General features: G+C 57.8%; 1 protein-coding gene across 1 annotated transcript in view; it reads right to left on the bottom strand.

Annotated features, from left to right (window-relative positions):
• Positions 1-468: 468 nt before the first annotated feature.
• The window catches only part of TK2 (thymidine kinase 2), a 28,487-nt gene continuing 2,739 nt past the window's right edge, over positions 469-26,216 (bottom strand). Inside the window, exons 3-10 of the mRNA XM_051846862.3 lie at positions 22,335-22,409; positions 17,321-17,374; positions 15,213-15,302; positions 13,251-13,324; positions 5,819-5,907; positions 5,272-5,351; positions 3,857-3,937; positions 469-2,520 (exon numbers count right to left, since the gene is read on the bottom strand). Of these exons, the coding sequence (XP_051702822.2) occupies positions 2,422-2,520; positions 3,857-3,937; positions 5,272-5,351; positions 5,819-5,907; positions 13,251-13,324; positions 15,213-15,302; positions 17,321-17,374; positions 22,335-22,409 (642 nt within the window). The 3' untranslated portion in view covers positions 469-2,421. The remainder of the gene's footprint in view (positions 2,521-3,856; positions 3,938-5,271; positions 5,352-5,818; positions 5,908-13,250; positions 13,325-15,212; positions 15,303-17,320; positions 17,375-22,334; positions 22,410-26,216) is intronic.

The raw sequence follows: 26,216 nt of genomic DNA on the forward strand, positions 1-26,216 counted from the left end.
GGTACAAGAGCTGGGGCCCGCGATGGCCACCGGACACCACACCAGCTCTGGCTTACACTTCTTTCATGTGGAAGAGAAAGGGCAGTTCCTCCCCTCCCCTCCCCTCCTCCCTCCCTCCCTCCCTCCCTTCCTTCCTTCCTTCTTTGAAAGGCAGAGATACAGAGAGAAGAGAGGTCTTCCAGCCGCTGGTTCACTCCCCCAGATGGCTGCAACCGTCAGGGCTGGACCAGACTGAAGCCAGGAGCCAGGAGCTTCTTCCGGGTCTCCCACATGGGTGCAGGGGCCCAAGTACTTGGGCCATCGTCTGCTGCTTTCCTAGGCCATTAGCAGGGAGCTGGATCGGAAGAGGAGCAGCCGGGACACAAACCAGCGTCCATATGGGATGCAGCACTGCAGGCAGCGGCTTGGCCCTCTGCGCCACAGTGCGGGCCCCGTGTTTACACTCTTCATCACCACAGACACATGAAATTTGTTTTTAATGGTTCAAATCATGTATTTTACATGAAAAATCAAAAAGCTTAAAGAGACATTGAAATTATCCTGATGAAAAGGCTAACTGAGGGAACGTCTAGGATGGTCAACACCTTTCTGAAGAATCAGCAAGTCAGCACTGCGGAGGCAGCGCTGGGCACACGGACCTCGGCCCCGCAGAGCCAACCTCGCAGTGAGAATGGAGTGATGTCACCAGCTTTGGAAGGTCAAGGCCCTGGCTCGCCCCCTCCACTCCGTGTGCTTGCCCCAGCCTCTCAGGCGTCTCCACACTCCGAGCACCAGGCCCCTGGCCCGTGGCCGTCGTCCCTACCTGCTCTGCGACCCTGGCCACCAGCAGCCCCTGCACAAGCTGGCTCTGGCCATTCCGGGTGTCCTGCAGGCCGGGAGGCCCCCGACTGGCGCACACGGGGTGGGAGGACGGCAGGCTCTTTTTGGACCCACAGACTCCACATTAGGAAACCAGGTACTCAAGGAAAACAAAACATTATCCTAACGGCAAAAGCAAGCCCCAGGGAGCTACCACGCTGGCAGGGAAGCTCTCCGAGATGGACCTCAGGGTTTGGAAGGATTCATCGGCTACCACAGAGCTAGAGAAAAATCACATTTCTCTCAAAACGGTGCTCAGACTGAGCCGAGGGAAAAGCCTGGACTGTTCACTTATGAATTCCCAAGGTTGGCCCCAGCACATCAAGATGCCTGGGCGCAAAGGTCCCTGCCCCGGGTTTCTGGTTCACCCCGGCGCCTGGGCGGTCCCCACGTGGCTGCTGCCCACAGTCCTGCAGCATCCACCAAGGAATTGGTCCAAAGAGGAAGCAGCGGGGGCTGCACTCCTTGACTGCTTTGCACCGGCTGGGCCCGCAGTGCTAGCTTCGAGGGAGAGGGCCCCAGGGACAGGGGCACCCGCACCGGAGCAGGTGCCTGGGGACCCTCGCGGCTGTCTGCGGCCGCTTCTCCAGGTTCTCCCCTCACCGCTAATCCTTAGGGGCAGCCACACTTTGGAAGCCTTTGCTCCCAGACCCCGACTTTCCCACAGGGAACGCTCTGCCTGGCTCTTGCCTCCCACGTGACTCAGGAGGCAGCTGTGCCTTCAATGCATTGTTGCGGCTCAGCGGAGCCGAGCCGATTTCTGGACTAACGCACACGGCTTCGTGCTCTGTGGCCTGGGATGACCTTGCATAGCAACCAGTTCTAAAAGACTCCAGGTGGCCTACACACCTCCCAGGCCACATGGGTAGGGGAGCGAGGGAACTTGGGAAGCCAGAGCTGGCTGTTGCTTGTCCCTGCCTGGCTCTGGGAAAACCGGGAGCTATTTCTCTGCCACGGAACCCAGAGCCGTTCAAGCACGCCCCGCAGCGCCACAGGACTCCTGCTGTGGTCCTGGTCAGTCCAGACGCCGAGGGGTGGACGCTGCAGCGCCAGCAGCACCACGTGGGAAAGTCTGCCACAGCTCGGTGTGGAGAAAACCAGCTCCACATGCAGTCAGCTCGCCCCGCACACAAGGAGGCGTGGCCAACGGTCCTGACTGTGCCAGCACCACTGTGTGAGCCCTGGGCTGAGCTGGACACAGTCCTCAGCTGGACACAGACCTGTTCCCTGGCCCCCTGTGTGTTGCAAATATGCAGGGCCAAGGGCAGTGGTGGGCACATGGTGGTGGGCACATGGTGGCAGCTACGCTAAGGCTTCAGCAGAGAGATCGGGGTGGGAAACCCCCAGAGGACACCCAGGGACTATGAGGTTGCAGGCAACAAAGGGCACAACAAACCCATTGGTCCCGTTCGTCACTCACCCACAGGGCTAGAAAAGACAACAGTGCTGGCCCAGGAGAAGAGCCCATTAGGAAAACAGAGCCAGCCAGAGAAAAGGCCGAGAGACGCTTCCAGCTTGCTCCTAACCGGGCAGCTACAGGCATGTTTCTGGCGCGATCCCGTCCTACGGGCCATGCTTCCAGGTCTTGGGTGTTAATATTCGGTCTCGGTTCTGCTCAAGGACTTCCAGCATTTTCTCCATGTTGTGGTCGGCCTCTATCACCTGCAAATCAAACACCATGGCATGGGGCTGCGCTGACTTCAACATCCTCCTCCTTCCATGGCCAGAGACAGAAGGTGGAGGCAGCCAGGCAAGGCAGGGAGAGGGATCGCGACGGGGAAGGCAGATGGGACGGGAGCTTAGAGCCCCGCGGCTCCCAGCTCCAGCTCCAGCCAGCCCCTTACGATCCCGACTTTCCCCGCAGCTCCCAGCTCCAGCCAGTCCCCTTACGATCCTGACTTTCCCACTTAGGCATCTGCCGCACGTGTCCCTGCAGTAGGCTCAGGAGTGGGGTTTTTCTCATCATTTTACACCCTCCAGCTTTTCTTTAACACTGAGAGGGAAAAAGATAAATTGAAGGAGGGGTCTTCAAAAAGTCCATGGAAAATGGTGCTATGAGAAAACTGCATGGATTTCCAAAATGAGCTCATCCTGCCACTCCATTTTGCCAGACTTGTTTGTAAACCCACCATGGTGAGCACCTCACGTGCATCAACCTCACTGCCAGTGGCAGTGTCGTGTTAGCGACCCTATCGCCAGCACTGGCGCAGTGCACAGAGCGCCCTGTCCCACACTGCGTGTGCCAACAATCTAAGGTACCCAACGGCCCACAGAGAGAACTCTGGGAGCAGCCAGTGAGAAAACCGGGGGCGGGAAGGGAGGGAATGCTCATGGGCAGACACATCACAGCAGTTAGAAAGGACACGTGGCGGCAAGAGAGAGGGGGGACTCTCCACACCAAATGCACGCACCCAGGCCACCACTTGGGCACCTCCCTAAGGCCCCGGTGCCCAGGCCACAACCTCGGCACTTCCCTAAGGCTTGGCACCCCAGCCACCACCTGGGCACCTCCCCAATGTCTCGGCACCCCAGCCACCACCTGGGCACCTCCCCAATGTCTCGGCACCCCAGCCACCACCTGGGCACCTCCCTAAGGCCTCGGCGCCACAGCCCCCAGCAGTACTGCACATCCCTCCTGATGCCCCTGAGTCACCGAGCAAGGGGACGTGAGGCTCTGTGTCACCACATCAGAGGGCCCACACCCCAAACCCCTGGCCAGAGGCTGCCGGCTTCTGGAACACTCCTTGGCTGACCACGCTGGACAAGGGACATGGCACTGCGTTCAGCAGGTGTCACAGCCTTGGGACAGGTGTCGTTGGGCTCCTCTCAGGTCTGTCCAGAAACAGGGACAGAGAGACAGGAGGAGCCCTTCCCGCCTTGCTCCTCCCGAGTTCCCCAGGGCTGCTGGACTCGGCCCTCCCCCTGTCGCGAAGTGCTGATGCTCCCTGGGTCACTCCTCCTGGAACCGTCTCCTGCCCTGCAAGGGAGACCAACCTACCAGAACAGGGGCTGCCAGGGGGAAACGGCTTCCTGTGACGAGCCACTCCTCGTAGAGGCGGTGAATGGCGTTCAGGTACTCCTGCCGGAAGCACGGGAGCGCCCTGTCAGGCAGGGAGGGGAGCAAAGCCCTCCCACCAGGGGTCGCAGGCAGGGCGGGGGAAGTGTCCGTGACCACAGAGCAAGGACTTGGACAAAGGGACCCACAGCAGCCAAGCGGGCTGCGGTGCGGCGCAGTGAACGCAGCTCCATGGGCCAGTGTGGGCATCACCTCGGTCAGAAGCATCACCAGCCCCTCGGCTCTGCCCCACTGGGTCTCCCCTGAGGACAGGCCCTTCCCCAGGGCCTCACAGCTGCATCTGCAGGCAGGAGCCTACACCTGGCTTTGCCACACCTCCACTGCCAGGCCCTGGCTCCGCCACGGCACAGTGATCCACAGCTGTGCCTATCTCAGCTCTGGGAGGCCTTGCAGCCTTCTTGCGGTCTTGCCCCCAGGAGGACTGTGGCCACAAAGCCCTTGCCCAGCCTGTCTGTGGACCTCCAGGGCATTCAGTGCGATGTTAACTGAGTGACGACTGGTTGCCAGGCTGGGGGACAAGTGCTGGGACACAGAGGGGATGGGATTTGAATGGGACGAGGAATGGAGGCCTAAGCAAACAGCATCAGTGCTCGGTCCTGAAGGCTCTGATCTCAATCAGCCTTGTGGTGGGAGGGAGGGGTGTCACATTGGGGGAAGATTAAGGAAGGCTTCCTGGAGGAGCTGGCATAGGAACTGAGCCTTAAAGGCAAAGGAAACACTGTGCAAAGGCACATTGGCTTAACCCCATGGTTCATGTGTGGCCACATGCAGTTCCTTATGGCCAGGGCATGGAAGGCAGGGGTGGTCGGAGCGAAGGCCAGACAGGCACCTGGGGCGGGACGTATGGGGTCTTGTGTGTTATACTACGAGGAGGGGGATTTCATCTGAGACAGGGTGCTGAAGGGTCTGGGCCAGGCAATCACCAGCGTGGTGTCCATGGTGGAAACACCACCCACCCAAGCAGCAGCCGGGGGCTGGACTGCCAAGGGGGACGTGGCGGGTGGACAGTCCAGGCCAACCCTACAGCCCCCGTGCGAGTCGGTGTGGCCCTGAGACAGACTCAGCCAGGCGTCCCTCCATGCCGGCTTGGTGCAGGGCTCCGGGGAGGGCGGGCTCTTCCCGAGTGACGAGGCAGAGGAGGGCAGGAGGCCGCGGAGAGGAGGCCCTGGCAGGGGCTGCTGGAGCCCGAGCCGGGGACGGGAAGGGAGGCAGACGTGGACACCCACGAAGTCAGAGAGCCTCCTCCCACACACTCAGCTCTGGACAAGAGCTCAAGGCGGCGCCGCAGGCGGGCTGGGGCCGGGGCCCCAGGGGGCCTGGAGTCAGAGGCCTCTTACCAGTGGAATGACCCTCTCCTCTTCCCTGCATCTCATCTTCAGCCTCTGGTAGCAGGTCTCAGGAGTGGTCCGCAGATAAACTGCCGTGAGACACACACGGAGCCCCGGTTACTTTGCTGTGGGCTCAGACGCCAGAGCTTGGGTCGGGGGGAGGCCGTGGGCAAGGTGTAGAGAGAAGCCCCTGCCCCAGCTCAGCTCTCCATGGACCACCGGCCGGCTGGGAGGCCCAACAACCGCCTCCTGTCGCCTTGCCCTGTCACCAGCCCAGAGGGTGATTCTGTACTAGACAGGGCCTGGCACACAGCGGGTCCCAGCAGGCGTCCTGGCTCTGTCCCTCTCCACTGTGCAAACCAGGAAAGCCCACTCCATCCCAGTGAGTTCCGCTGTGAGGTGGCTGCTACAGGGGAGGGCACGTGAGGTGCAGAGGCCAGGGCCCTGCCCCCACAGCTGTGCCTGCCCTTGGTGAGGGCTGAATTAACGGGACAAGGGATCACTGGCACCAAGCTCCCCACCCCTGGTCCTGGCAGGCAGGCAGGGGCCGGCTCACCTATCAAATCGACGGAGATGTCCATGTTCCTCCCGATCCAGTCAAACCACTCGGAGAGGACCACGTAGTCCACCTCAGGCATCTTCCCGCTGCAAGGAGAGGTGTCAGGGCATCACCGCCTCGGGGCGAGCCTCCGGCTGTGCCATCCCCCGAGGGGTTCTGGGTGCTCTCGGTACACGGGTGTTGTGGAGAGCACCAGGACAGCGCGTTCCTCGTCCGCCCCCTGCCCTCCACTGCCTGGGGTGGCTGATGCAGCAGGGGTCCTGCGACAGGAACTCCACGCCGAGAAGGGGACTTTAACGCTTGCTCCCCGAGAACAGAGGCAGAGTTCAGGCTGGGAGATGGAGCAGCAAAGCCGACTCCACTTCCAGAAACGCACTTGCTGAAAACGATCTCGGACGCTCGCTCTCTCAAATAAGGAAAGCGAGGTCTTGGTCCGTTCCCGTCACAGAAAACCGTGCTGTAACGGACGTGGGAAGCACGCAGCGCCCGGCATCCACGCGCACGGCCCCTCGTGAAACTGTCCGCAGCACAACCATATTTCCCAAGGTACTCAGTGCTGCTTTGAAAACGCAGAACAGAAAAGCAAAAATACCGCCGAAACGCCAACAGTTGCTTTTCTCTGAGCTATAGGCCTAGAGGAAATGCTTATGTTTTTCTTTATGCTTTTCTGTATTTTCCAAATTATAACAGCACATTAGTTCTCATTTCAGGAGTAGGGGGTGGGGAGCACTACTACATATTTTAATTAAAAAAAGGGGGGGAAGTAAAGAAAAGGGGAAGGAAGAGCAAGCCCCCAAGTGAGGAAAGGCCCCGTGCCTATTCCCAGCATTCCTGGGGGCTCGCTCCACCCAGGGGAACACAGGGCAGAGATGGGAATGGCAGCAGGTGGACAGCACAGGCCCCACAGCAGTCAGGGGACCCTCAAAGCCCAAGAGGGGAATTCTTCACTGCTCTGCTCCTTTAAGATTTACATATGCATTTATTTGAAAGGCAAAGAGAACTCGATCTTCCACCTGCTCCCCAGAGGGCTGCAACAGCCAGGGATGGACCAGGCCAAAGCTAGGAGCCAGGAACTCCATCTAGGTCTCTCCCCAGGGTGGCAGGGACCTCTAAGGAGATGGGCTGTCAATGGCTGCACGCCCAGGTGTGCTAGCAGGAAGCTGGATGAGAAGCGGAGCAGCGGTGACTCTAACTAGCACTCCAGTATGGGATGCAGGTGGCTCAAGTGGCAACTGAACCCACGCACCACAACGCTCACCTAGGAGCTCTCCCTTCTCACAACCTCCACGTGGGACGCCGCTGGGGTCGGCTCGGGCCTGCGCTGGGCGAGGCTGGCTATGGGACAGGATGCGCCCGTGCTGTGTGTAATAGGAGCCGCTCCCTGGGGCTGCGGGAGCAGAGCCCACTGGGGAGGGCACAGAGGGGCTGGTCCCTCCCAGCTCTGTGAGCTGACTCCAGCCCCATGGGTGGACCGAGAAAGGAGGGAGGTGAGAAGCTGGAATAGCATTTGAGGGAGGTGCTCCGAGGGGCCCAAGTGACAGAGCAAGGCCCAGACTGGAGAGGGACACCCTCCCCATGTCCCTGAGGCCACCACGACACCCTCCACAGAGAGGAGCAGGCTTCACAGTGGCAGGGGCGTATCAGGTGCTGGGACGAGAGCAGGACCATCCCAAGTAGACAGGTGTTCAGGGGAAGCTGGGGGGAGGGGAAGGAGGACAGAGGGGGTGGCAGGAAGTCCTCCAACACTGCAGAGGGGACTCCTGACTCACGAAACCCAGAAACTGCAATTAAGGTAATGACTGTGCCCAGAGACTGGGATGGTGTAGGGGCACCTGGTCACCTCTGCCTTCCTTCCTTCTGCCCCTGGGGACCCATCCCACAGGCCCTCGGGCTTCAAGGACACCTGGCCCCACCCCACGCTTCAGATGGGCTCAGCTGGTCTAAGGGACCCAGGGAGCGAGGATGTGTAAACAGGAAGCTCTCCCCTTCTCCAGCAAACACACAGTCCAAGGTCCCAGAACATTCAGGCCACGAGGGGGACCAGGCCATGCCACAGCAAGGGGGAAGCAGGCGGGGCTGCCACACGCCATGGCGTCCCACATCTCCCCGGCAGGATGGGTGGCACATCTGCCTGCAAAGATGCTGGCACTCAGAGCTGGGAGGATCTCGAGAGATAGGACCATGGAACCGAAGCGCAGCATAGCTAACGCCAAACCAGCAGCACCACGGCTCAGGACGTGTGCCGCAGGCACGGCACAGAGACCCAGGGACCAGGAGGCCAGAGTCCCACAGCCGCCCTGGAAATCGGCTCCTGGTGGTCTTGTCACCCGAGGGCTCCCCTCTCCCCTCTTCCCCATGCTCTTCTACAGGGGTCCTCGGAGGGTGGCCTTGCTGAGGGCAGGCCCGGAACTACACAAAGCCCTTGCTCAACTGCCAGGAGCTGTGCGCTGGAAGGCACCGAGGCAGCTGGGACGGCTGCTTGGGAGCTGGGCGGGGACACGGGCCTGCTTTTGGCAGTGTCAGAGAGGCTGGGCCTGCGGCAGGTGCTGTTTTAACCTAATACACCACTTTTCTCCAAGCTCTGCCTGGCACCTCCTGTGTCTGCCTCCAGCATGGGGCTCCCCACACCCCACCAGGCTACTGTTTGATTTCCACAGACCACACAGGGGGCAGTGCCCACTGTAGGCAATCCAGCCACAGGGGCTTGGCAACAGTGGACACAGCGGGGTTCCTAGTAGCCACCCCCTGCTTAGCCCAGTGCAGGGGAGCAAAACCAAAGTCTTGGGGCCTTGTGAATTCTGCTGACGTTTGGCACAGTTTGCTGTGACCTCCCTGGGGCCCTCACCGGATGGATTAGGATGGGAGTCTTGCACTTAAACACCACCCACCTTGTACACGTTATTTCCTTGTTTCCACAAGCCTCAGGAGGCTAGGTTTAGATGAGCAACATTGAGACTCAGAGAAGGTCAGCCCATCTCCCTCTGAGCAGGGGTTCAAGCCTGGCTCTCTATGGCCCCCAAACCCACAGCCTCCCCAAGGGCTCGCCTGCCCTCCCTGCTCTGTCGCCTGGGGGCACAGTCCTGTGGCTGGGGCTCCATGAAAACTGCAACTCCCAGGCCCCTGACCCAGGCGGTGAGTCCTAGCTTGGACCAGGGCCAGTCAGAGAGGTACAGGGAACCACCCATGGCTCCGCCCGTCAGGTGGGTCAGCTCGCCATTTTCCCAGCAGGGCCCCACTCCACTCCCCGACTTCCGCTTCTAGAAAGAATGACCAAGCCGCCGCCATGTGAAGCCTTTGCAGTCAGTTACTCAGCCCACAGCACTCGCGGCACATGACTGCCTGCATGGTCACCTTAGCTACGTCAATCTTTCTTGCCAGCCTCAGCTTTTCACTTCGGCCCAATGCCCACACCTCCGAAACGTTCCCAGCTTTCGGGACACTGTGTAACCGGAGTGAGCCCCAGCCTCCCAATCCCCACACTGGCACCCTGCCCTCCCCAAGCCTGGACTGGGGCTTTCTCCCTCGGGAGGCTCCTCACTTGTTCGAGGCGCCAAAGGCAGTTTCTCGAATGCCCTGCAGGACCTCCAGCTGTGTGGGTGTCTCCTCAGGGCACCCAGCCTGCCCCTGTGGACGGCCTTCTGCCCAGGCCCCGCACACCCCCAACCAAGCAGCCCAGGGCTGCTGAGGCAGACAAGATCAAGCCCAGCACCGCCCCGGGAGGGGCTCCCAGCCCGCCATGCCAGGAAGCTTTTCCCTTGAGCACCCCAGGAAGTGGGGAAGCACAGGGTCCCAGGGCACGGCCAGCACCCCTCACCAGCCCTCTCGTGCTTCCCAGCACCCAGCTGAGCTCTCCACAGGGGGAGACCAAGGCATCCAGTTCTAGGCGTGGGCCTGGGAGCAGCGGCAGAACTCTGAGGGCTCCAAGCGACAGAAGTCCATATTCCGGGGTCAGCAGGCGGCTCTGGCAGTGACCCGAACTGTGGATGAGCCACTGAGCCCTCTTCTCTTCTGCTCCTCCTGTCACCCATTCCTTCCAGAGCTCAGCCCCAACCCCTTCTGACTGGGCCTCAAGACGGAAGCCCTTCAGCCTGTGGCTCCCTCACACTGGTGCAGGGCAAACCTGGCCACCTTCAAAGCAAAGACTACCCAACACACCCCCAGCAAGCAGGATAAATGTGAACCGAAGGAGCCACAGCCCCGAAGGCAATCCCAGGCCTGGGCTCTGGCTCTCATGACCCCCAGAGCCCAGCGAGGCCCCAGGGAAGCCAGGGGGGCAGATTCCAGGGGCAAAGGGCTGAGGTGTGGACGCAGGAGGCTCCCTGCAGGCCAGCCGGCCTCTGGCTTCCGCGAAGGCCTCACTGCGCCAAGCCAGGTCCCGGCCGAGCAGGAACGCAGCTCAGAGTCCAGCCCAGCCTCACTGAAGCAGACCTCGTGTGCTAACAAGATGCGCGGGGCTTCTAGGGAGAAGCCAAGGGTGAGGCCTGAGTGGAAAGTCTCCCCAGGGGCCTCGTCCCCGGCCATTCTCAGCCTTTGGGGGGCTCCACCAGGCTCTGAAGCCTTCAGCGGCTCACAAGGGAACTGCACTGCCTCTGGCCACTTCCTCATCCACTGCCTGCCCCCAGCAAGGTGCACAGCGCCTTCCCCCACCGAGGGAGCCTCCTGCCAGGCAGGGACCCCTTCTCAGTTCCACATCTGCCAGACAGGGGCAACAACCAAAAAGCAGATGCGGCTCCCAACCAGGCAGGGTCACTTGCCAGTCCCTCCAGCAGGTGAGCAAACACCTGGATTTCCAGGGAGCAGAGGGCGGTCCAGGTCACACATGAACGCCCTGCCCCAGAAAGGAGCTTTGCTCCTCTGCCTCCCGAGCCTGGGGACTCTGGGGTCGGGGGCTGAAGGAGGCACGCTCCAAGCCACACGTCAAGTGTGGCTTTCACGGCAGGATCACCTATTTTCCTCAATGATAAGCGTGTAAGCTCCAGGATTGGAGGCTGCTGCTCTGGGCCACAGGGGCTGTGGTGGGAGGTAAGGAGGCCACACCAGTGGAGGCCTGTCCTCTGCTTCCGGGGGATTTTGGTGGCAGGACCTGGGGAGCCGCCAGTCTGAAGGCTGTGGTGGGTGGCCTGGCCTCCACTGTGCCCCGAGTACCCGAGGCCATGTGATGCTGACGGTGTTGCCAGGACAGGTCTCGAGGCTGCAACCAGGCTCTTGGGAACGAACGAGTGGCCACTTAAAACACATTAGATCCCCAGGACAGAAACCAGAGCACTATAAATTTCTTCTGAGGTTCATTTTCCCAAAGAAATCCTAACCACAGCTGCCAAGCAGTCTGGGAGGGCTTGAGGAGAGATATAGTCAGCAGTGCAGGGGCCAGTGCTATGGCGTAGTGGGTTAAAGCCCTGGCCTGAAGTGCCAGCATCCCATATGGGCACCGGTTCTAGTCCCGGCTGCTCCTATTCCGATCCAGCTCTCTGCTATGGCCTGGGAAAGCAGTAGAGGATGGCCCAAGTCCCTGGGCCCCTGCACCCACGTGGGAGACCCAGAAGAAGCTCCTGGCTCCTGATTTCTGATCAGCTTAGCTCTGGCCATTGCAGCCATCTGGGGAGTGAACCAGCAGATGGAAGACCTCTCTCTTCGTCTCTACCTCTCTCTGTAACTCTGTCTTTCAAATAAATAAAATAAATCTTTAAAAAACATTAAAAGAATTTTAAAAAGTCAGCAGTGCAGGAAAAAGCTAGAAGAATGTAAAAGCCACGTTCTCCTGCCACACTGTCCACAAGACAGCCCCAGGTGAGGCCCACCCAATCCAGAGCAACACCACAGCTGCAGAGGCTGAGGAACGCGGAACGGACACGCTGGACGTACAGTGACGAGGGAAGAGGGGTGTGAGTCAGCAAAGTCATGGTCACAAACGAAACTGCAGCCTAGGATGAGCCAAAACACACGCTCCCAGGGGCTTCACCTGGTGCCGGGCAGCCGACGGGTGGTGGTGATGGTGGGGGTGACTGGCTATATTTTCAAAGACTGAGGTGAGCGAGGAGCCATACAAGGACCATGAGCCCCGACTGCACGCCCAGTCCGAGAGCTCTTCAGGAATGGCTGGTGGGAATGAGACGTGAGAAGTGGATTCAGGCAGTCTGGAGCCTGGGTCACCACAGCAAACTCTAGAGCCAGAATGGAACCCAGGTCCACGCTATGCCACCTCCCACTGCCTCCCCTGACCTCACCCGGCTCACCACACAGGACGCAGGACCGGCTGAGCCGGCTGCCCTGCTGCGCCCGAAAGCCCACTCCACCGCCCAGGGTTGCGCCTGGAGCTACACTTTCAGTACAGCAGTCAACAAAATCACTCTGCTCTCTTCCGCCTGTCCTCCCCCAGGCTGAGGGGCCGGCGAGCAGGAAGCAGAGGCAGCCAAGGGCTGGGTAAGCCCAGCGGCGGGCAGCTGGTGAGGGCTGTGGCAGCGGCTCCCAGCCACTCGGACTCAGAAGCCCGAGCCACGCGGCTTGGGACCTGTGGAGGAGCCTGCTGGGTCACGCCCTCAAAGGAAAGTGTGTCAAACAACGGGGGCCAGAGCCTGGGGAACAAGCTGGAGAGCAAAGACCATGCAACAGTCGTCAGGAACCAGCCAGGGGCCAGCCCTGTGCTGGGTCCCAGCAGGGGAAGTGACCCAGGCGCAGTGCCCGTCCTGGAGGAGCTTGTGGTTAAGATGCCGACATCCTTTGGGAACTGGGGTTCGGCTGGGGTCAGCCCCCAGCTCTGGCTCCGGACTCCACCCTCCTCACAATGCAGACCCTGGAGGCAGGGTCGAGTAACCAGGTGCGAGACCTGGGTTAGGCTTCCAGCTCCCAGCTTCCATGTGGCCCCATCCCAACCACTGCAGATACCTGGGGCATGTACCAGTGGGTAGGGGAGCTGGCTCTCACTCTCTCACATAAATAAACCAAAGTTTTATAAAGACCACAGTGCACAGGACATACACTGCAGTAGACTGATGACTCTCATCGCCCTGATTCTTACTCCTTCCCAATATCCTGGCTCTTCACCATGGAACTCTCTAGAACCTCCTACCGCCCATCTCCGGGCTCCTGCTTTTTCCCTGGTGCTTCTGCCCTCTGGCATTGCCATGAGCAGGAAACGTGTGGCCAGCTCGTGCCCCAGAAGGCAGAGATGAGTCACTTCAGGGTCCCCAGGCGGGTCAGGTTAGCACAGCTGAACCCCAGACATGGAGCCAGGCCGTGGGCAGCAGAGCTGACTGGGCAACAAATGCAGGTAGCTGCCCTGCCAGTGGGGCCGGGGGGTGTTCACTACAGAGCACTACTGGGGCAACAGGCGATCGGTACAACACAGCGCTCCCCGTGTGTCCAACACACACATTCCGATTTCACTTCAAAACACTGTTTTAACACATCGCCAACTGGGCAAACTACATACCTTCTGTACAGGTTTTCTACAAAAATGTATTTTGCACTGTGAATCGACCTCTCCATCAACCGTACAGGTGCCGTCTAAAGGAAAAGAAGTAGCAATTCACTAACCGGCAAAGAGGAGCAGGGTCAGCAAGCCTGGAAAAACACCTGTCTTATACACTCACTCACACACACACACACACACACACACCCCGCCAGGGTCTGCTGAATGCAAGAATAAGCATCTGACATTAGGGGTGGGCTGTGCGCCTCCCGCACCCTGCCCCGTCCCACGCTCTGAAGCCGCGCAGACAGCACAGCAGTGGGGCAGGCTTGGTGCAGCCTCTGCCCTGGGAGAGGCGCGGAGAAACCTGCCTCTGCTGTCCCTGCGGGGCTCGGTGTGGTGAGATCACAGCACCACGTGGTTGGATCTGCCCAAGCGGAGGGATCTGTGTGCCCGAGGGGGAGCCCCGAGTGCCGTGGGGCTTCACCTACAGACCGGGCACCTGACCTCATACTGCCACGGGACCTGCGAATCAGGGGCAGGCTCCACGCTGTAACCCGGGCATTACTCGTCTTCCTGTCCCTCTATCCTCTACGCACCTGAATTCCTTTCCATGTCCACTCTGTATGCAGGATCCTGAAGCCCACCTCTGCCCAGCCCCCCCATTCAGCCGCCTCTCCCTCCCTGCCCCTTGCCTCGTCTGTCCATCTCTTTCCACCTCTGCCTCCTCGGTGGCAGGTTTCCACTCGTGACCCCGACATTCAGACATCATCAGCTACAGGCTGGGTTCACAGGTGAGCACCCAATCAGTAAAGACATGACTTCAGGTTACTGAGACAGGCATCTGGTGAGACAAATTCAATTCACCAAAAAGGTTCTCGGATTTGCAGGTACCCAGACCCACAAGGAATGGCCCAGCCCAGTGGCTGTGCCAGTGTACAGAGATCCTGGCCCCTTCACGGAGGGCCCCTACTGCAGTGTCTTTGCTGTACTTACAGCTTAAACCCACAGGTGCCCTCTGGAGCTCCCCAGCCGCCCTTTCTTCTAAGAGACTCTGTCCCCAGTCACAGCCCTGCTGATGGAAGGGGTCCGTGAAGTCACATCTGTGCCCTGGGCTCCTGCCCCCCACACCTGGTGGAACCAGGGCTGGACACCTGACTCAGGCTGAACCTACCAGATTCTCTCTCTCAAGAAAATGAACTGGGGCTGGTGCTGTGGTGTAGAAGGCTAAGCCTCTGCCTGTGGCACTGGCATCCCATAGGGGTGCTGGCCTATGTCCTTGTTGCTCTTGTTCTGATCCAGCTCTCTGCTTATGGCCTGGGAAAGCAGTGGAAGACAGCCCAAGTGCTTGGGCCTCTGAACCCGCATGGCAGACCTGAAAGAAGCTCCTGGCTTCTGGCCTTGGATCGGCCCTGCTCTGGCCATCACAGCCATTTGGGGAGTGAACCAATGGATGGAAGATCTTTCTGTCTCTCCCTTTGTCTGTAACTCTACCTCTCAGAAAGAAAAAAAAAAAAATATGAACTAAGAGCCAGACGCCATGAAGACTAGATGGGTGGTCCTCGGACAGGCAAACAGAGTTGCACTCGCGTGCCCTGGAGGCTATGGTGTAACACAGACTGCTGGGCCCCATCCACCAGCTCCCGACTTAGCAGGTGTGGGATGAAGCCAGGCAGGGAGCATGCCAACAAGCTCCCAAGTGACGGTGCTGCGGGTCCAGGGACCACACGTGCAGAACAGAGCTGAAGGATGTTCAGCCCAGCAGCAGCAAGTGCGTCACGACGACACGGGCACAGAGTGGCTGAGGGTGGGGCGGGGGAGGGGCGGGGCTGGAAGCTGCAGCACAGGGGGCCCAGGCCGCACGGACAAGGCTGCACAGCGCTGAAGCCCTGCGGGGCTTCCTGGTGAGTGTCCCTTCCTGGCAACCATGTTCCCCGAGTTAGAGGATTTGAGGAAGGCTGCAGCCCAGCACCTGACACACACCTGTGGGCGTGTGTGCTGCTCCAGCATGGTGAGCTGCACGTACGTCTGCAGTGTGAGGCCCCATCGCCAGGCGTCGCGGTACATCAGGCCCTGCAACAGGAGAAGGCAGCTGTGTGACGCTGGCCTCGCCAGCCCCGCAGTCATCTCAAGGAACCTTACACGAGGCTGGGCTGGGGCCCGAGATGGCCACAGCATGGTCCTGGAGCCCTCAGTAGAAGGCAGGTAAACTAGAAGAATGTACAACCGCCCAGGAACAGCTGTACTCACACTGGGAACATGCATCATCCGGTCATTGAATAAATATTCCCCGAGCCCCCATGGCCTGTTCTCTGTCCAGCAGCCCACACGAGCCAGCTGGACCTATATTCCGTTCTGGTCACGCCCCTGCCCGCGCCACCCAGGGCCTCCACACTGAAGCCTGGAGGAGGGCCAGACGTCATGGCGTGCAGGGCTCCGCAGAGCCGGTTCCATCCTCTCGCATCTCCCACCGTTCTCTCCCGTAGCCCCGTCGGCTTCCATCCGTGTGGGCTTCCTTAGTGTTCCCCAAACACGCTGAGCGTGCCTCCCCTCAGTGCCTTCGCATCTTCCTCGTGTTCAGCCTCTGCTCAAGCGTCACGCTCTCGGAGACGCATTCCCTTGCTAGCCTGTTGGAACAGAAGCCCACCCACGCCCCACCCACTCTCGACGGCCAAGTCCAAAGCCCGTCACTAACACTTATTCCGCGCCTGCTCCTCTCCACACGTGCTCTCCATTCTCCTCTTGTTGCAAACTAAAGGAGTCCCAGTGCTCTCACTGAGCACACGCCTCTGCAAGGCTAGGCACACGCTGCCTCCTGCCGAGCAGTGACAGCCGGAGCCCTTCCTGCACCAGAAAACCAGCCAGAGGAAGGCAGAACGAGCACTTTCCACAAAGCTTCCGTTCTGTTCTTCTGTCGGGAGCGCACACCTGTGCAAACAACCACCCGTTCTGGTGCATTCTGTTAGAAAACGCCATCAGCACCAAGCACGCTCGGGCTTCCAAGACAGGGTTCTGTCCTGTGCCGTGGTCAGCAACACCGACTGCTGGAGAAACACAGACGGCCCGAGCTTTCCTCAGCCCGGAGGTGGCGGTCACTCCGGCCGCTCCCACGTGCACACGGTTCTTTTCATCGCCATGGGATTCTTTACGCAAAGACTCTGCAAGCTTCTGCCTTATTTTCGCTTCCCACCTCCCATCACCACCCACTCTATCGTCTTCTGTCTCCCCACGCTGGGATCTCAGGACCAGGACAACAGCAGCTTTCAACGGATCACAGCATCTGCACACGGTAGGTGTGCAAAGGTGGCTGAACGAACGAATGAATGAAGGAGCGAGCGTCCGCCAGGGGCGGGGGCGTCAGCGCGCCTTCCCTCTGTTCTAGCAGACGGGGGTGAATCAAATGCCCCAGCCAAACCACACACAGAGGTGCCAGTTGTGTTGCTAAAAATAAGGGGGCAGCTCCCACTTCCAAGTCCCAGATTCACACCTAGATCCATCATTTACCTGTTGTGTGACCTTGGGCAATGTGAAAAATGAGACCGATTGTCCCTAGGCCATGGGAGCCCACAGCCAACATGGCTTTCTCAAGTTGTCTCCAGCAGGGCCCAGAGTCTACCCATCCCTTTCAAGCAGCCAGAGCAGAGCCCTCTAGATGGGGAAGGAGGAAGGGCCGTGTGCACATCAGCGCCCAGGCTTCAGCAAGCAGGCAGGTAGCACCTGGTACTGAACAGTGCCAAGTGCAAACCCCACTCAGGGCTGCACCAGCGACCCTGGTGGCTTAGTCAGGTCCCAGGGGGCTGATCCTGATGGGTGTCTTCAAGAACGGCATGGGGGTGCAATGAGCAGCAGGAGACGGACACCCTGGCAGACAGGGGCACCCACCTGGGAGAGCATCTGCAGAGGGCCCCGGGCTCTGTGCACACCCACTCAGGCCTTGGAGATCCTGGACCTCAGGACACCAACATACTGCGGTTTTCTGCCCATGCCTCTGCCTTCTCCTCCAAGTCAGCTGAGAGTGAGGAAGAAGGCCCCAGCACATTCCCCAGAGCTGAAGGGGAAGCTGGGGCTTCGTGCCAGGAACAACCACTCACCAGAGGATTGTGGCCACGCACATTTCTCCACTTGGACACCGGCTCCATTAACACCTGCAAGGCAAGAAGACATCAGAGTGCTGCTGTCCCTCCATTCTGAGCCCTGTGACATCGTGCAAGCATTGACAAGAGGGAGAAAGGGAGAGAGAAGACAGAGAAAGGGACTAGCAGCATTCAGCTGCCTCAGGCAGGCCAAAAGAGCCATGAGGCCACAACTCCACCCAGATGTGGTCTCTTTATGTAACTGCCAGAAATGACCTTAGAAACACTACCCAACCCTAGGGCTGGCGTTGTGGCACAGTGGGTAAAGCCACTGCCTGTGATGCTGGCATCCCATATGGGCACCGGTTTGTGGCCTGGCTGCTTCACTTACAATCCAGCTCCCTGCTAATGTGCCTGGGAAAGTAGCAGACAATGGACCAAATGCCTGGGTCCTTGCATCTATTTGGGAGACCCAGATGAAGTGTCTGGCTCCTGGCTTCAGCCCTGGCCCAGGCCATCTGGGGAGTGAATCAGTGGAAGGGATTATCGCCCTCTTTCTCTCTCTCTAACTCTGCCTTTCAAATGAATAAATAAATCTTAAAAAAAAAAAAAAAAAAAAAGGAAAGGAAAGGAAACACTATCCATCCCTGATTCCAAGAACAGACACCTCCCACCTCTCTGGCTACACTGGCCCTCCAAGGTCAAGGCTGGCTCTCCCCATTCCTCCTCCACAGGTGGGGCAGGCAGGAAGGAGGAGCCAGGAGGGGAAGCCAGATAGGTCCAGGTCTGCCGTCCCACTTCCCCACCTGGCAGCTCACCTGTGATGGCGGCAGGCTGCTTGTCTCTGTCTCCTCCCGGCCATCTCCACTCGGGTTTCTCTGGTATACTCCCTGTCTTGGGGGATGTCCTTCCCTGGAGTCCCGTCTGTGCCTCTCAGATGACTGTGTGTCCTGAGACACACAGCAGGTTTTCTGCTGGGCATTCCTCCATTTGCTGTCTAGAAACTCAGGGCTGGGCCAACCCCAGACCATGGAAGAGCCTTTCTGGGTGCGCAGCTGTGTTCCGGGAAAGATTTAGATGGTGCTCCTGGGACCAAGATTTTGAGAATGCCTAGATCCATCTGGGGACTTTCAGAGTGCCTATGAGCAGGACCAGAGGTGACAGAAGACCAAAGGAAGCTAAGACATAGGACACTGAGGACTAACCCCCCACCCTTCACACTCTGTGCCTTTGCTCACTGTCCCCCCTTTTTTAAGAAAAAAAATATATTTTAAAGATTTATTTATTTATTTATTTATTTGAAAGTCAGAGGTACACAGAGAGAGGAGAGGCAGAGAGAGAGAGAGGTCTTCCATCCGAGGGTTCACTCCCCAATTGGCCGCAATGGCTGGAGCTATACCTGATCTGAAGCCAGGAGCCAGGAGCTTCCTCCAGGTTTCCCACGTGGGTGCAGGGGCCCAAGGACTTGGGCCATCCTCCACTGCTTTCCCAGGCCATAGCAGAGAGCTGGATCAGAAGTGGAGCAGCTGGGACCAGAACCGGCGCCCATATGAGACACCGGCGCCTCAAGCCAGGGCGTTAACCAGCTGTGCCACAGCGCCAGCCCCAGATATATATATATATTTTAAAAGACAGTTATAGAGAGGGATAGACAGAAACAGAGAGATCTTCTATCAGCTGGTTCACTCTCCAGATGGCTGCAACAGCCAGGGCTGAGCAAGGCCTGAGGCAGCCCAAAGCCAGGAGCCAGGAGCTTCATCCGGGTCTCCTACATGGGTACAGGGGTACAAGGACTTGGGCCATCCTCCACTGCTTTCCCAGGCCACTAGCAGAGCTGGACCGAAAGTAAAACAGCCAGGACGTGAGCCGGTGCCCAGGTGGGACACAGGTGTTCCAGGCAGCAGCCTCACCCTCTGCGCCACGACACTGACCCCTGCTCATCGCTCCTCCTGCCTAACACGGGCATTCCACCCCACTTCATGTCATTACATCACTTCACTTCCCATATATGGGCCACTCCCAGATATCCTTCAAAATCCAGTTCCAAAGCCCTTCCTCTGTGGCTCATTCCCCGGCCCCCAAACCTCCCATCCTTCTTCAGGGTCCGCAGCACTGTCTCCAGCCCCTGTGTACCACCATGCCTGCCGGAGGCCAGGCTCGCTGGCCCCAGCTCAGGGCTGGGTCCCTAGCACGTGCTCCACCTGTAGCACTGTCACTAGAGAGATACTTACTGAGCCACGCTGGACACTTGGGTTGCACGAAAGCCAATGGCTCCCAAGCCCCTCCTCCATGGAACTTTAAGCCCACAAGGGGAGGAAGACACTAACTGGAGGTTCAGAGAAATCAACAGCTAACTTCACACCCTGAGAGGTGCAGAAGGACCAGAAGAATCTCCATCAGGGAGGAGACCCCAGCTGGGGAAGACAGAGAACACTGAGCTGAACCCTGACGGGTGAGTGGTCCTCCTACAGCTGACCGAGCTCTTCATGCCACAGAGGAACCACGCAAGGGCACAGCTCCCAGAGCCAGACAGCCTGCGTGGGGCCGGGCTTCACTGCGCACTCCCCCTGAGCGTTAGGGTTCTCCAGAGGGACAGAAACAACAGCATAGAGGGCTAAGTGAGAGGGGACTTGTTAGGGAACTGACTCACGCAATCAGAGAGGCTGAGAAGGCCTCCAGCAGCTGGAGACCCTGGACTGCTGGTGGTGTGGCTTGGCCCAAGTGCAGAAGCCTCAGAACCACGGATACCAATGGTACAGTGTTCAGCACAGGGTCAGAGTCCTGAGAACCCAGGCGGCTGCTAAGTCCTCTAGTCCCAAGGCCGGGGCTTGGAGTTCTGACGTCAAAAGCAGGAGGAGGAGAGGGTCCCCGTCCCAGGGGAGGGAAGGGGGGAAATCTTTCTCTCCTCTTTGGTTCTAACTGGGCCTCCAGCCAAGGCATGGTGCAGCCCACACCGAGGACAGGTCCTCCCCACTCAATCCACTGACTCACATGATGCCAACCTCCCCGGAAACACCCTCACAGACGTGCCCACAAGGGATGCTCTGCCAGTTCCCTGGGCAAACTAGTGCCCTTTCCAGGGCAAGCCAATCTCGTTCCCTGCTCAGAACTGCACGCACATGAACTTCTCGTTTATGAGATTTTTCCGTTTAGTACTTTGGGCCACAAAACCACAGATGGGGAAGACTACTACATCCTTAATTCAGTCCATCTGACACCTAAAATTAACCAGAATCCCTTGTGAGCCTGGGTAAGCCATTGAACCCACTGAGCCTTGGTTTCCCCACCTGCAGCTAAGCTGGGAACAGCACCTACCTCAAAGGGCTACTCTTCCAGGACGGGGCCCACAAGATGACGTGGTGAGCCCCATACCTGGCAAACAGTATCATACTCAGGAGATGTTCCCTGTCGTCTTATTATCACTGCTGTTGTCATCGGTGGGCTCCCAGGTCTTCAATGAGAAGATAGGCCCCCCCAAAGAGCTACTGAGAGTCCCACCTTGCAGGACAGGTTTGATGCTCCACAAGGAGGACCCGCAGCACACCACACAGTTGTGCTCACAGCTACGATTTATTATGGTGACAAAGTCGGACAAAGCTCAAGGGGCAGTCTGGAGGGAACCAGGTGCAAGCTTCCAAAGGCCTCTCCCAGTGGAGCCACACAGGACACACTCAGTTCTCCCAGCAAGCTGTGCAATATGAGTGAGAGGCAGCCTCCCGGGGAAGCTGGCCGGAGCCTGGAGATTCAGGGTTCTCACGAGTGCTCAGTCACATGAGGGGAGCCACCACTTCATGCGTATCCAAATTCCGAACACCCAGGAAGAACACAAGTGCTCGGCCCCTACTGTTTGCACCATCAGGGGAAGCACAGAGTTCCTCTGATCAGTCAGGAATGGTGGGATCCTCACAGCCAGGCGCCCGCCTTGCCAGCAGGCCTTTCCCAGGGCAGCCTGCTCAGGCCTCTGGGCTGACTCTTTTCTACAGGCAGCGCACAAAGACCACAAGACGACTCCTCTCCTACCAAGCCCGTGTGTGCTTAATAGAAGTGCAAACAAGAAAAGCAGGAAAGATGGGAAGACAATGCTTTAGAGTATGGAAATTATAGGATCTGTAGTCAACAACAAAAAGCCACACATAGCAAAGATTACATCACTGAAATCGAGAACAGGGAGGACAGGTCTGGCTCCCAGTGCAGCAAACACTGTTACAAGTCTGTGGGGTTATTTTAGTGACAGAGCTTGAAGTGGACTGTCCCTTGCTGGGCCACTGATGTCTCAGATGCCAGCAGTAAGAGTCCAGCCTTGCTCCGTAGCCCAACTTCTCTTCTTTCACACACAGACCCTTTCCTGACCAGAGTATAGGGGAAGTCTGACCTCCAATGCCCAACACAGTGGTCCTGAGTCACAGAGGGCTATTAAGACCTTGAAATGTGACCAGTCCAAATCAGGATATGCTCTGAGTGTAAAATACACTCAATTCAGAGAGTGAGAATGAAAAAGAGAATGCAAAATAGCCCACTGCTGGTTTCTCTTATTTATCTATTTCAGAGAGAGAGGGACAGAGACAGAAACAGGCAGATGTGCCCACAATGGTCTGGGCTGAGCCAGGAAGAAGCCAGCATCCAGGAATCTAATCGATATCTTCCCCATGGTGGCAGGGACCCAACTACATGAGCCATGGCCTGCTGCCTCCAGGGTGCCCACTGGCAGGAAGCTAGAATTGGAAGTGGAGCCAGGACCTGAACCCAGGCACAATGACATGGGATGGTGGCTTCTCAACTGCTAGCACAAACAGCTTCCCCCACTGATGACTTCTGCACTGAGTACATGTCGACGTGATAACATCAGGGCATGCTGTGTTCAATAAAATATTCTTTGCTTTTTTTCATGAGGCTATTAGAAATGCTAAATTATGTATGTGCTTGCACTTGTGGCTCGCAAAAAACTTCTGTATCATCTAGGGCTGGTCTACATCCTCTCTAAATTATTCCTTTGTTTGCTCAGGTCCCTCTGCACCCAGTGTGGAGGCCATACCTCGACATCGGTCGTGCTGGAGAAGAATTCCAGGCAAGTCGTCTTCCCGCTGGCAATGTTGCCCTCCACACAGACCTGCCAAAGACAAATGGGCGTTTACAGCCAGAAACCAGGCACCTAGGGGACAGCAGGGAACGGCTTCCAAGGGAGGGCTCAGGTGAATAGCACAACGGGCTCAGTGTTCAAACAAACAAACAACAGACTGATCCATGATCCATGGTGCCACTGTTGGCAAAACCAGACCAACTGACCCTCCCCTCCTTGGCTCAGCAGTCCCGGCAGACCTCACCCTCCATCCCAACTCCTAGACCACCCACAGCTCCATCCTCCCAAGCGCAGCCCCTCCCACTCTCCCATTTCAGGCCTAAGTGTCCTAAGTGTGCAGCCTCCTTAACCAGAGCCCAGTGAACAGCTCTGAGGCCCAGAGGCATGGCATGGTACCTAGACTCTAACTTGCTGCTTTGTACAGAAAAAAAGCACCCGGGCCCAGTGAAAACTGTTGGAATCCAACCAGAGTAGCTGTGACAATCCCACTAAAAATAAAGAAAGAAAGGGGCAGGCGCATCAAAGAAGGAGGTACCTTTCTCTTAAGGAAGGAGAGAACTTCCACTTGATTACGGCCTTGTCTAAATAAGGTCGGAGTTGGTGAACTCAAGAGTCTTCCATAGCCTTGGCAGCTCATGATAAGAGCCTCGGGTGATTACTGATGCCATAAATAAGAGTGTCAATTGTTAAATCAACAATGGGAGTCACTGTGCACTTACTCCCTATGTAGGATCTCTGTCCTTAATGTGTTGTAATATGCGAATTAATGGGGTAAAACTAGTATTCAAACAGTACTTTATACTGTGTCTGTGTGGGTGCAAACTGTTGAAATCTTTATTTAGTATATGCTAAGTTGATCTTCTATATATAAAGATAATTAAAATGAATCTTAATGAAGAATGGGATGGGAGAGGGAGTAGGAGATGGGATGGTTTGCAGGTGGGAGGGTAGCTATGGGGGGGGGGGGCGCTATAATCCAAAAGTTGTATTTTCGAAATTTATATTTATTTAATAAAAGTTTAAAAGGGGGAGGGGCCAGGCACAGTGCACAGTGGGTTAAGCTGCCACTTCAGACGCTCGGATCCCACATCAGACTGCCTGGTCTGAGCGCCATCTGCTCCCCACTTCTCACCCCGCTTCCTGATAACACGCCTGGAGGCAGCTGGTGGTGACCAAGTCCTTGGGTTCTTGCCACCCATGTGGGAAATCCAGACGGGGCTCCCGGCTCCTAGTTTCAGCCTGGCCTAGCCCCTGCAATTGCAGGCATTTGGGGAGTGAACCAGTAGATGGAAGACCTAGCTCTCTCCCTATCATTCTGCCTCTCAAACAAATAGACAGAGTGTTAGGAAACTGGTGCAGTTGTAGACAGGTAGCCGCATGGCCCAGCTACCTGAGCCAGGCTCCACCCCCATCCTAATGGGATTCGATGCTCCTGCTTCCCTGCCCGCCCTCAGGCAAAGTTTTAAAAGGGCCTGTTCCTGAACACGTGCTCTCTTGGTCCTTCTCTCCTGTGCTCTCTTGGTCTCTCTTGGCTCTGCTCTCCTCTCTCCTCTTCTCTGCTCTATCTTCTCTCCTTGCTAGCTCCTCTCCTCTCTGTCTCTCTCTCTTACAGTCTCCCTCTCTTTTTCCTTCGCCGCCCCTTCACTCCGGTCTGTAGGGTGTTCCCCAATAAACCCTTTCCCTTACTCCGGTGTCCGGTGTGCTTTGCGACGGCTAACATTAAGATATAACACAGAGGCTGGTGTTGTGGCACAGCAGGTTAAGCCGCTGCCTGCAACACCAGCATCCCATATGAGTGCCAGTTTGAGCCTCGGCTACTCCACTTCCCATCCGGCTCCCTGCTAATGCGCCTGGGGAAGCAGCAGCAGCCGGCCGGAGTGCTTGGGCCCCTGCACCCCCATGGGAGAACCGGATGAAACTCCTGGCTCCTGGTTTCAACCTGGACCCGTCCTAGCTGTTGCAGCCATATGGGGAGTGAACCAGTGGATGGGAAGGGATCCCTGCCTCTCCCTCTGTGTAACTCTGACTTTCAAATAAACAAATCTTTAAAAATAAGCGATCTTAGACAGTAAGTAAACAAAGGAAGTCAGGTTATGAAGCACAGGTCCTCATCTACAGCTGCTTCAGGTGCCAATCACAAAGACCCTGCAGAACCACAAGCTTGTGCCAAGGCCATCAAACACTGACAGAAAACCCTTCCGCAGGCCACCCTTGTGACACAATCCTCCTCCTGTCCGCCTCAGACTCTGGGCATGGCTCGCAGTGGGCGGCGGCATGTGCACTCTCGTGGCAAATGCTCTGCACTTCCCAAAGAAGTCTCATGCTTCTTCGGAGACGCTCTCCCGGCTACCGGCTGGGCGCTGACGCAGGTTACCTGCACCTTCACCGCTGTTCGCCTCCCAGAACCTCAGAGGGAGGTCCCCGTGGTTTTCACAAAGTGAAACATGAGGCTTGTGGGAGGGACTCCAGCAAGGACAACTTGAACTGGTGACCGCCCTGGCGGGAACAGGAGCAGGAGGGGCCCTGGCAGCCCTCTGGGGCCCCCCTAGACCAAAGACCTCCTCCTCCAAGCAGCTCCCCCCAGGGAAAGGCGGCATCTGAGGCTGCGGTTCCCTACCTTGGCATGAGCGCACAAGAATGACGCGGGAGCTTTCACAAACCTCTGCAAGGAACCACAACTCAGACCAATTGTGCCACAGCCTCTGCACATGAGACTCGGGCCTAGTCGTCGTCAGAGCTCAACCTGCCAGCAGGGCTGGGCACGCTGGTCTGCAGCAGGCTTTCGCACGTGTAGTCCACGGCCACCTGCCGCCAGAAGCACGTGACGCAGCAGCGGGTAGCGGCCAGACCCCCTGCGAACCCTCAAACCTGGTGCCCGGCAATACTGACAGGGCTCTGCTCAGCCAGGCACTGCTGGTGGCTCTGGATCCAACACATCAAAGGAGCGGGTGGGCAGTCCTGCCTAAGGAAGAAGAGAAAGCAGCCCCCGGGAACACCCAGCAGACATCCTCCGGCGTGCACCCAGAAGGACCTGTCTAGAGTTACTTGGGTGACTGCAGGCATGGCAGAGGAAAGAGGAGGAATTCACACCCAGGCCTGCAGGCCTCTTCTCACAGCTCCCACGGGGGCTTCAGGCACACCCTACCTAGGACCCCAGGCACACCCTACCTAGGACCCCAGGCACACCCTACCTAGAACCCCAGGCAGCAGCTGTCTCACCTCCGCGTCCACTGGCCGAGACTTTCCGCAGCAAGGCCTCCTCCTGCCCTGATCCTAGCAGGTGTCCAAGGAAGCTGGACAAACACTTCCAACACAAGCCAACCCACGCTCCAATCCCCAGTCCCTGCCAGCTCACTCCTCTAGAACCCCAAACTCCAAAATCAACCCAAGGGAGTGTGCAAAAGGGCACAATGGGACCCCATTAAGGACACTAATGAATGGGACCTTTTTGTTGCTGCTCTTTGAAAAAAATCACTTTTCCAGGAGCTGGCATCGTGGCACAGCAGGTGAAGTTGCCACCTGCGACACCGGCATCCCACATGGGAACTGGTTTGAGTCCCAGCTGCTCCATTTCCAACCCAGCTCCCTGCTAAGGCACCTGGGAAAGCAGCAGCCTGCTACCCAGAGGGGCAACTTAGATGGAGTTCTAGGCTTCTAGCTTTGGCCATTTGGGGAATAAACCAGACCCAGCCACTGTGGCCATCTGGGGAATAAACCAGCGGATGGAAGTTCTCTCTCCCTCTCTCTCTCTGCAATTCTTTCAAATAAACAAATCTTTAAAAAAAAATACTTTTTGGGTGCCGGTTCTAGTCCCGGCTGCTCCTCTTCCAATCCAGC

The sequence above is a fragment of the Oryctolagus cuniculus genome, chromosome 18 (assembly GCF_051225735.1).
Source record: "Oryctolagus cuniculus isolate XC-2025 breed Fujian yellow rabbit chromosome 18, ASM5122573v1, whole genome shotgun sequence".
NCBI classification, from domain to species: domain Eukaryota; kingdom Metazoa; phylum Chordata; class Mammalia; order Lagomorpha; family Leporidae; genus Oryctolagus; species Oryctolagus cuniculus.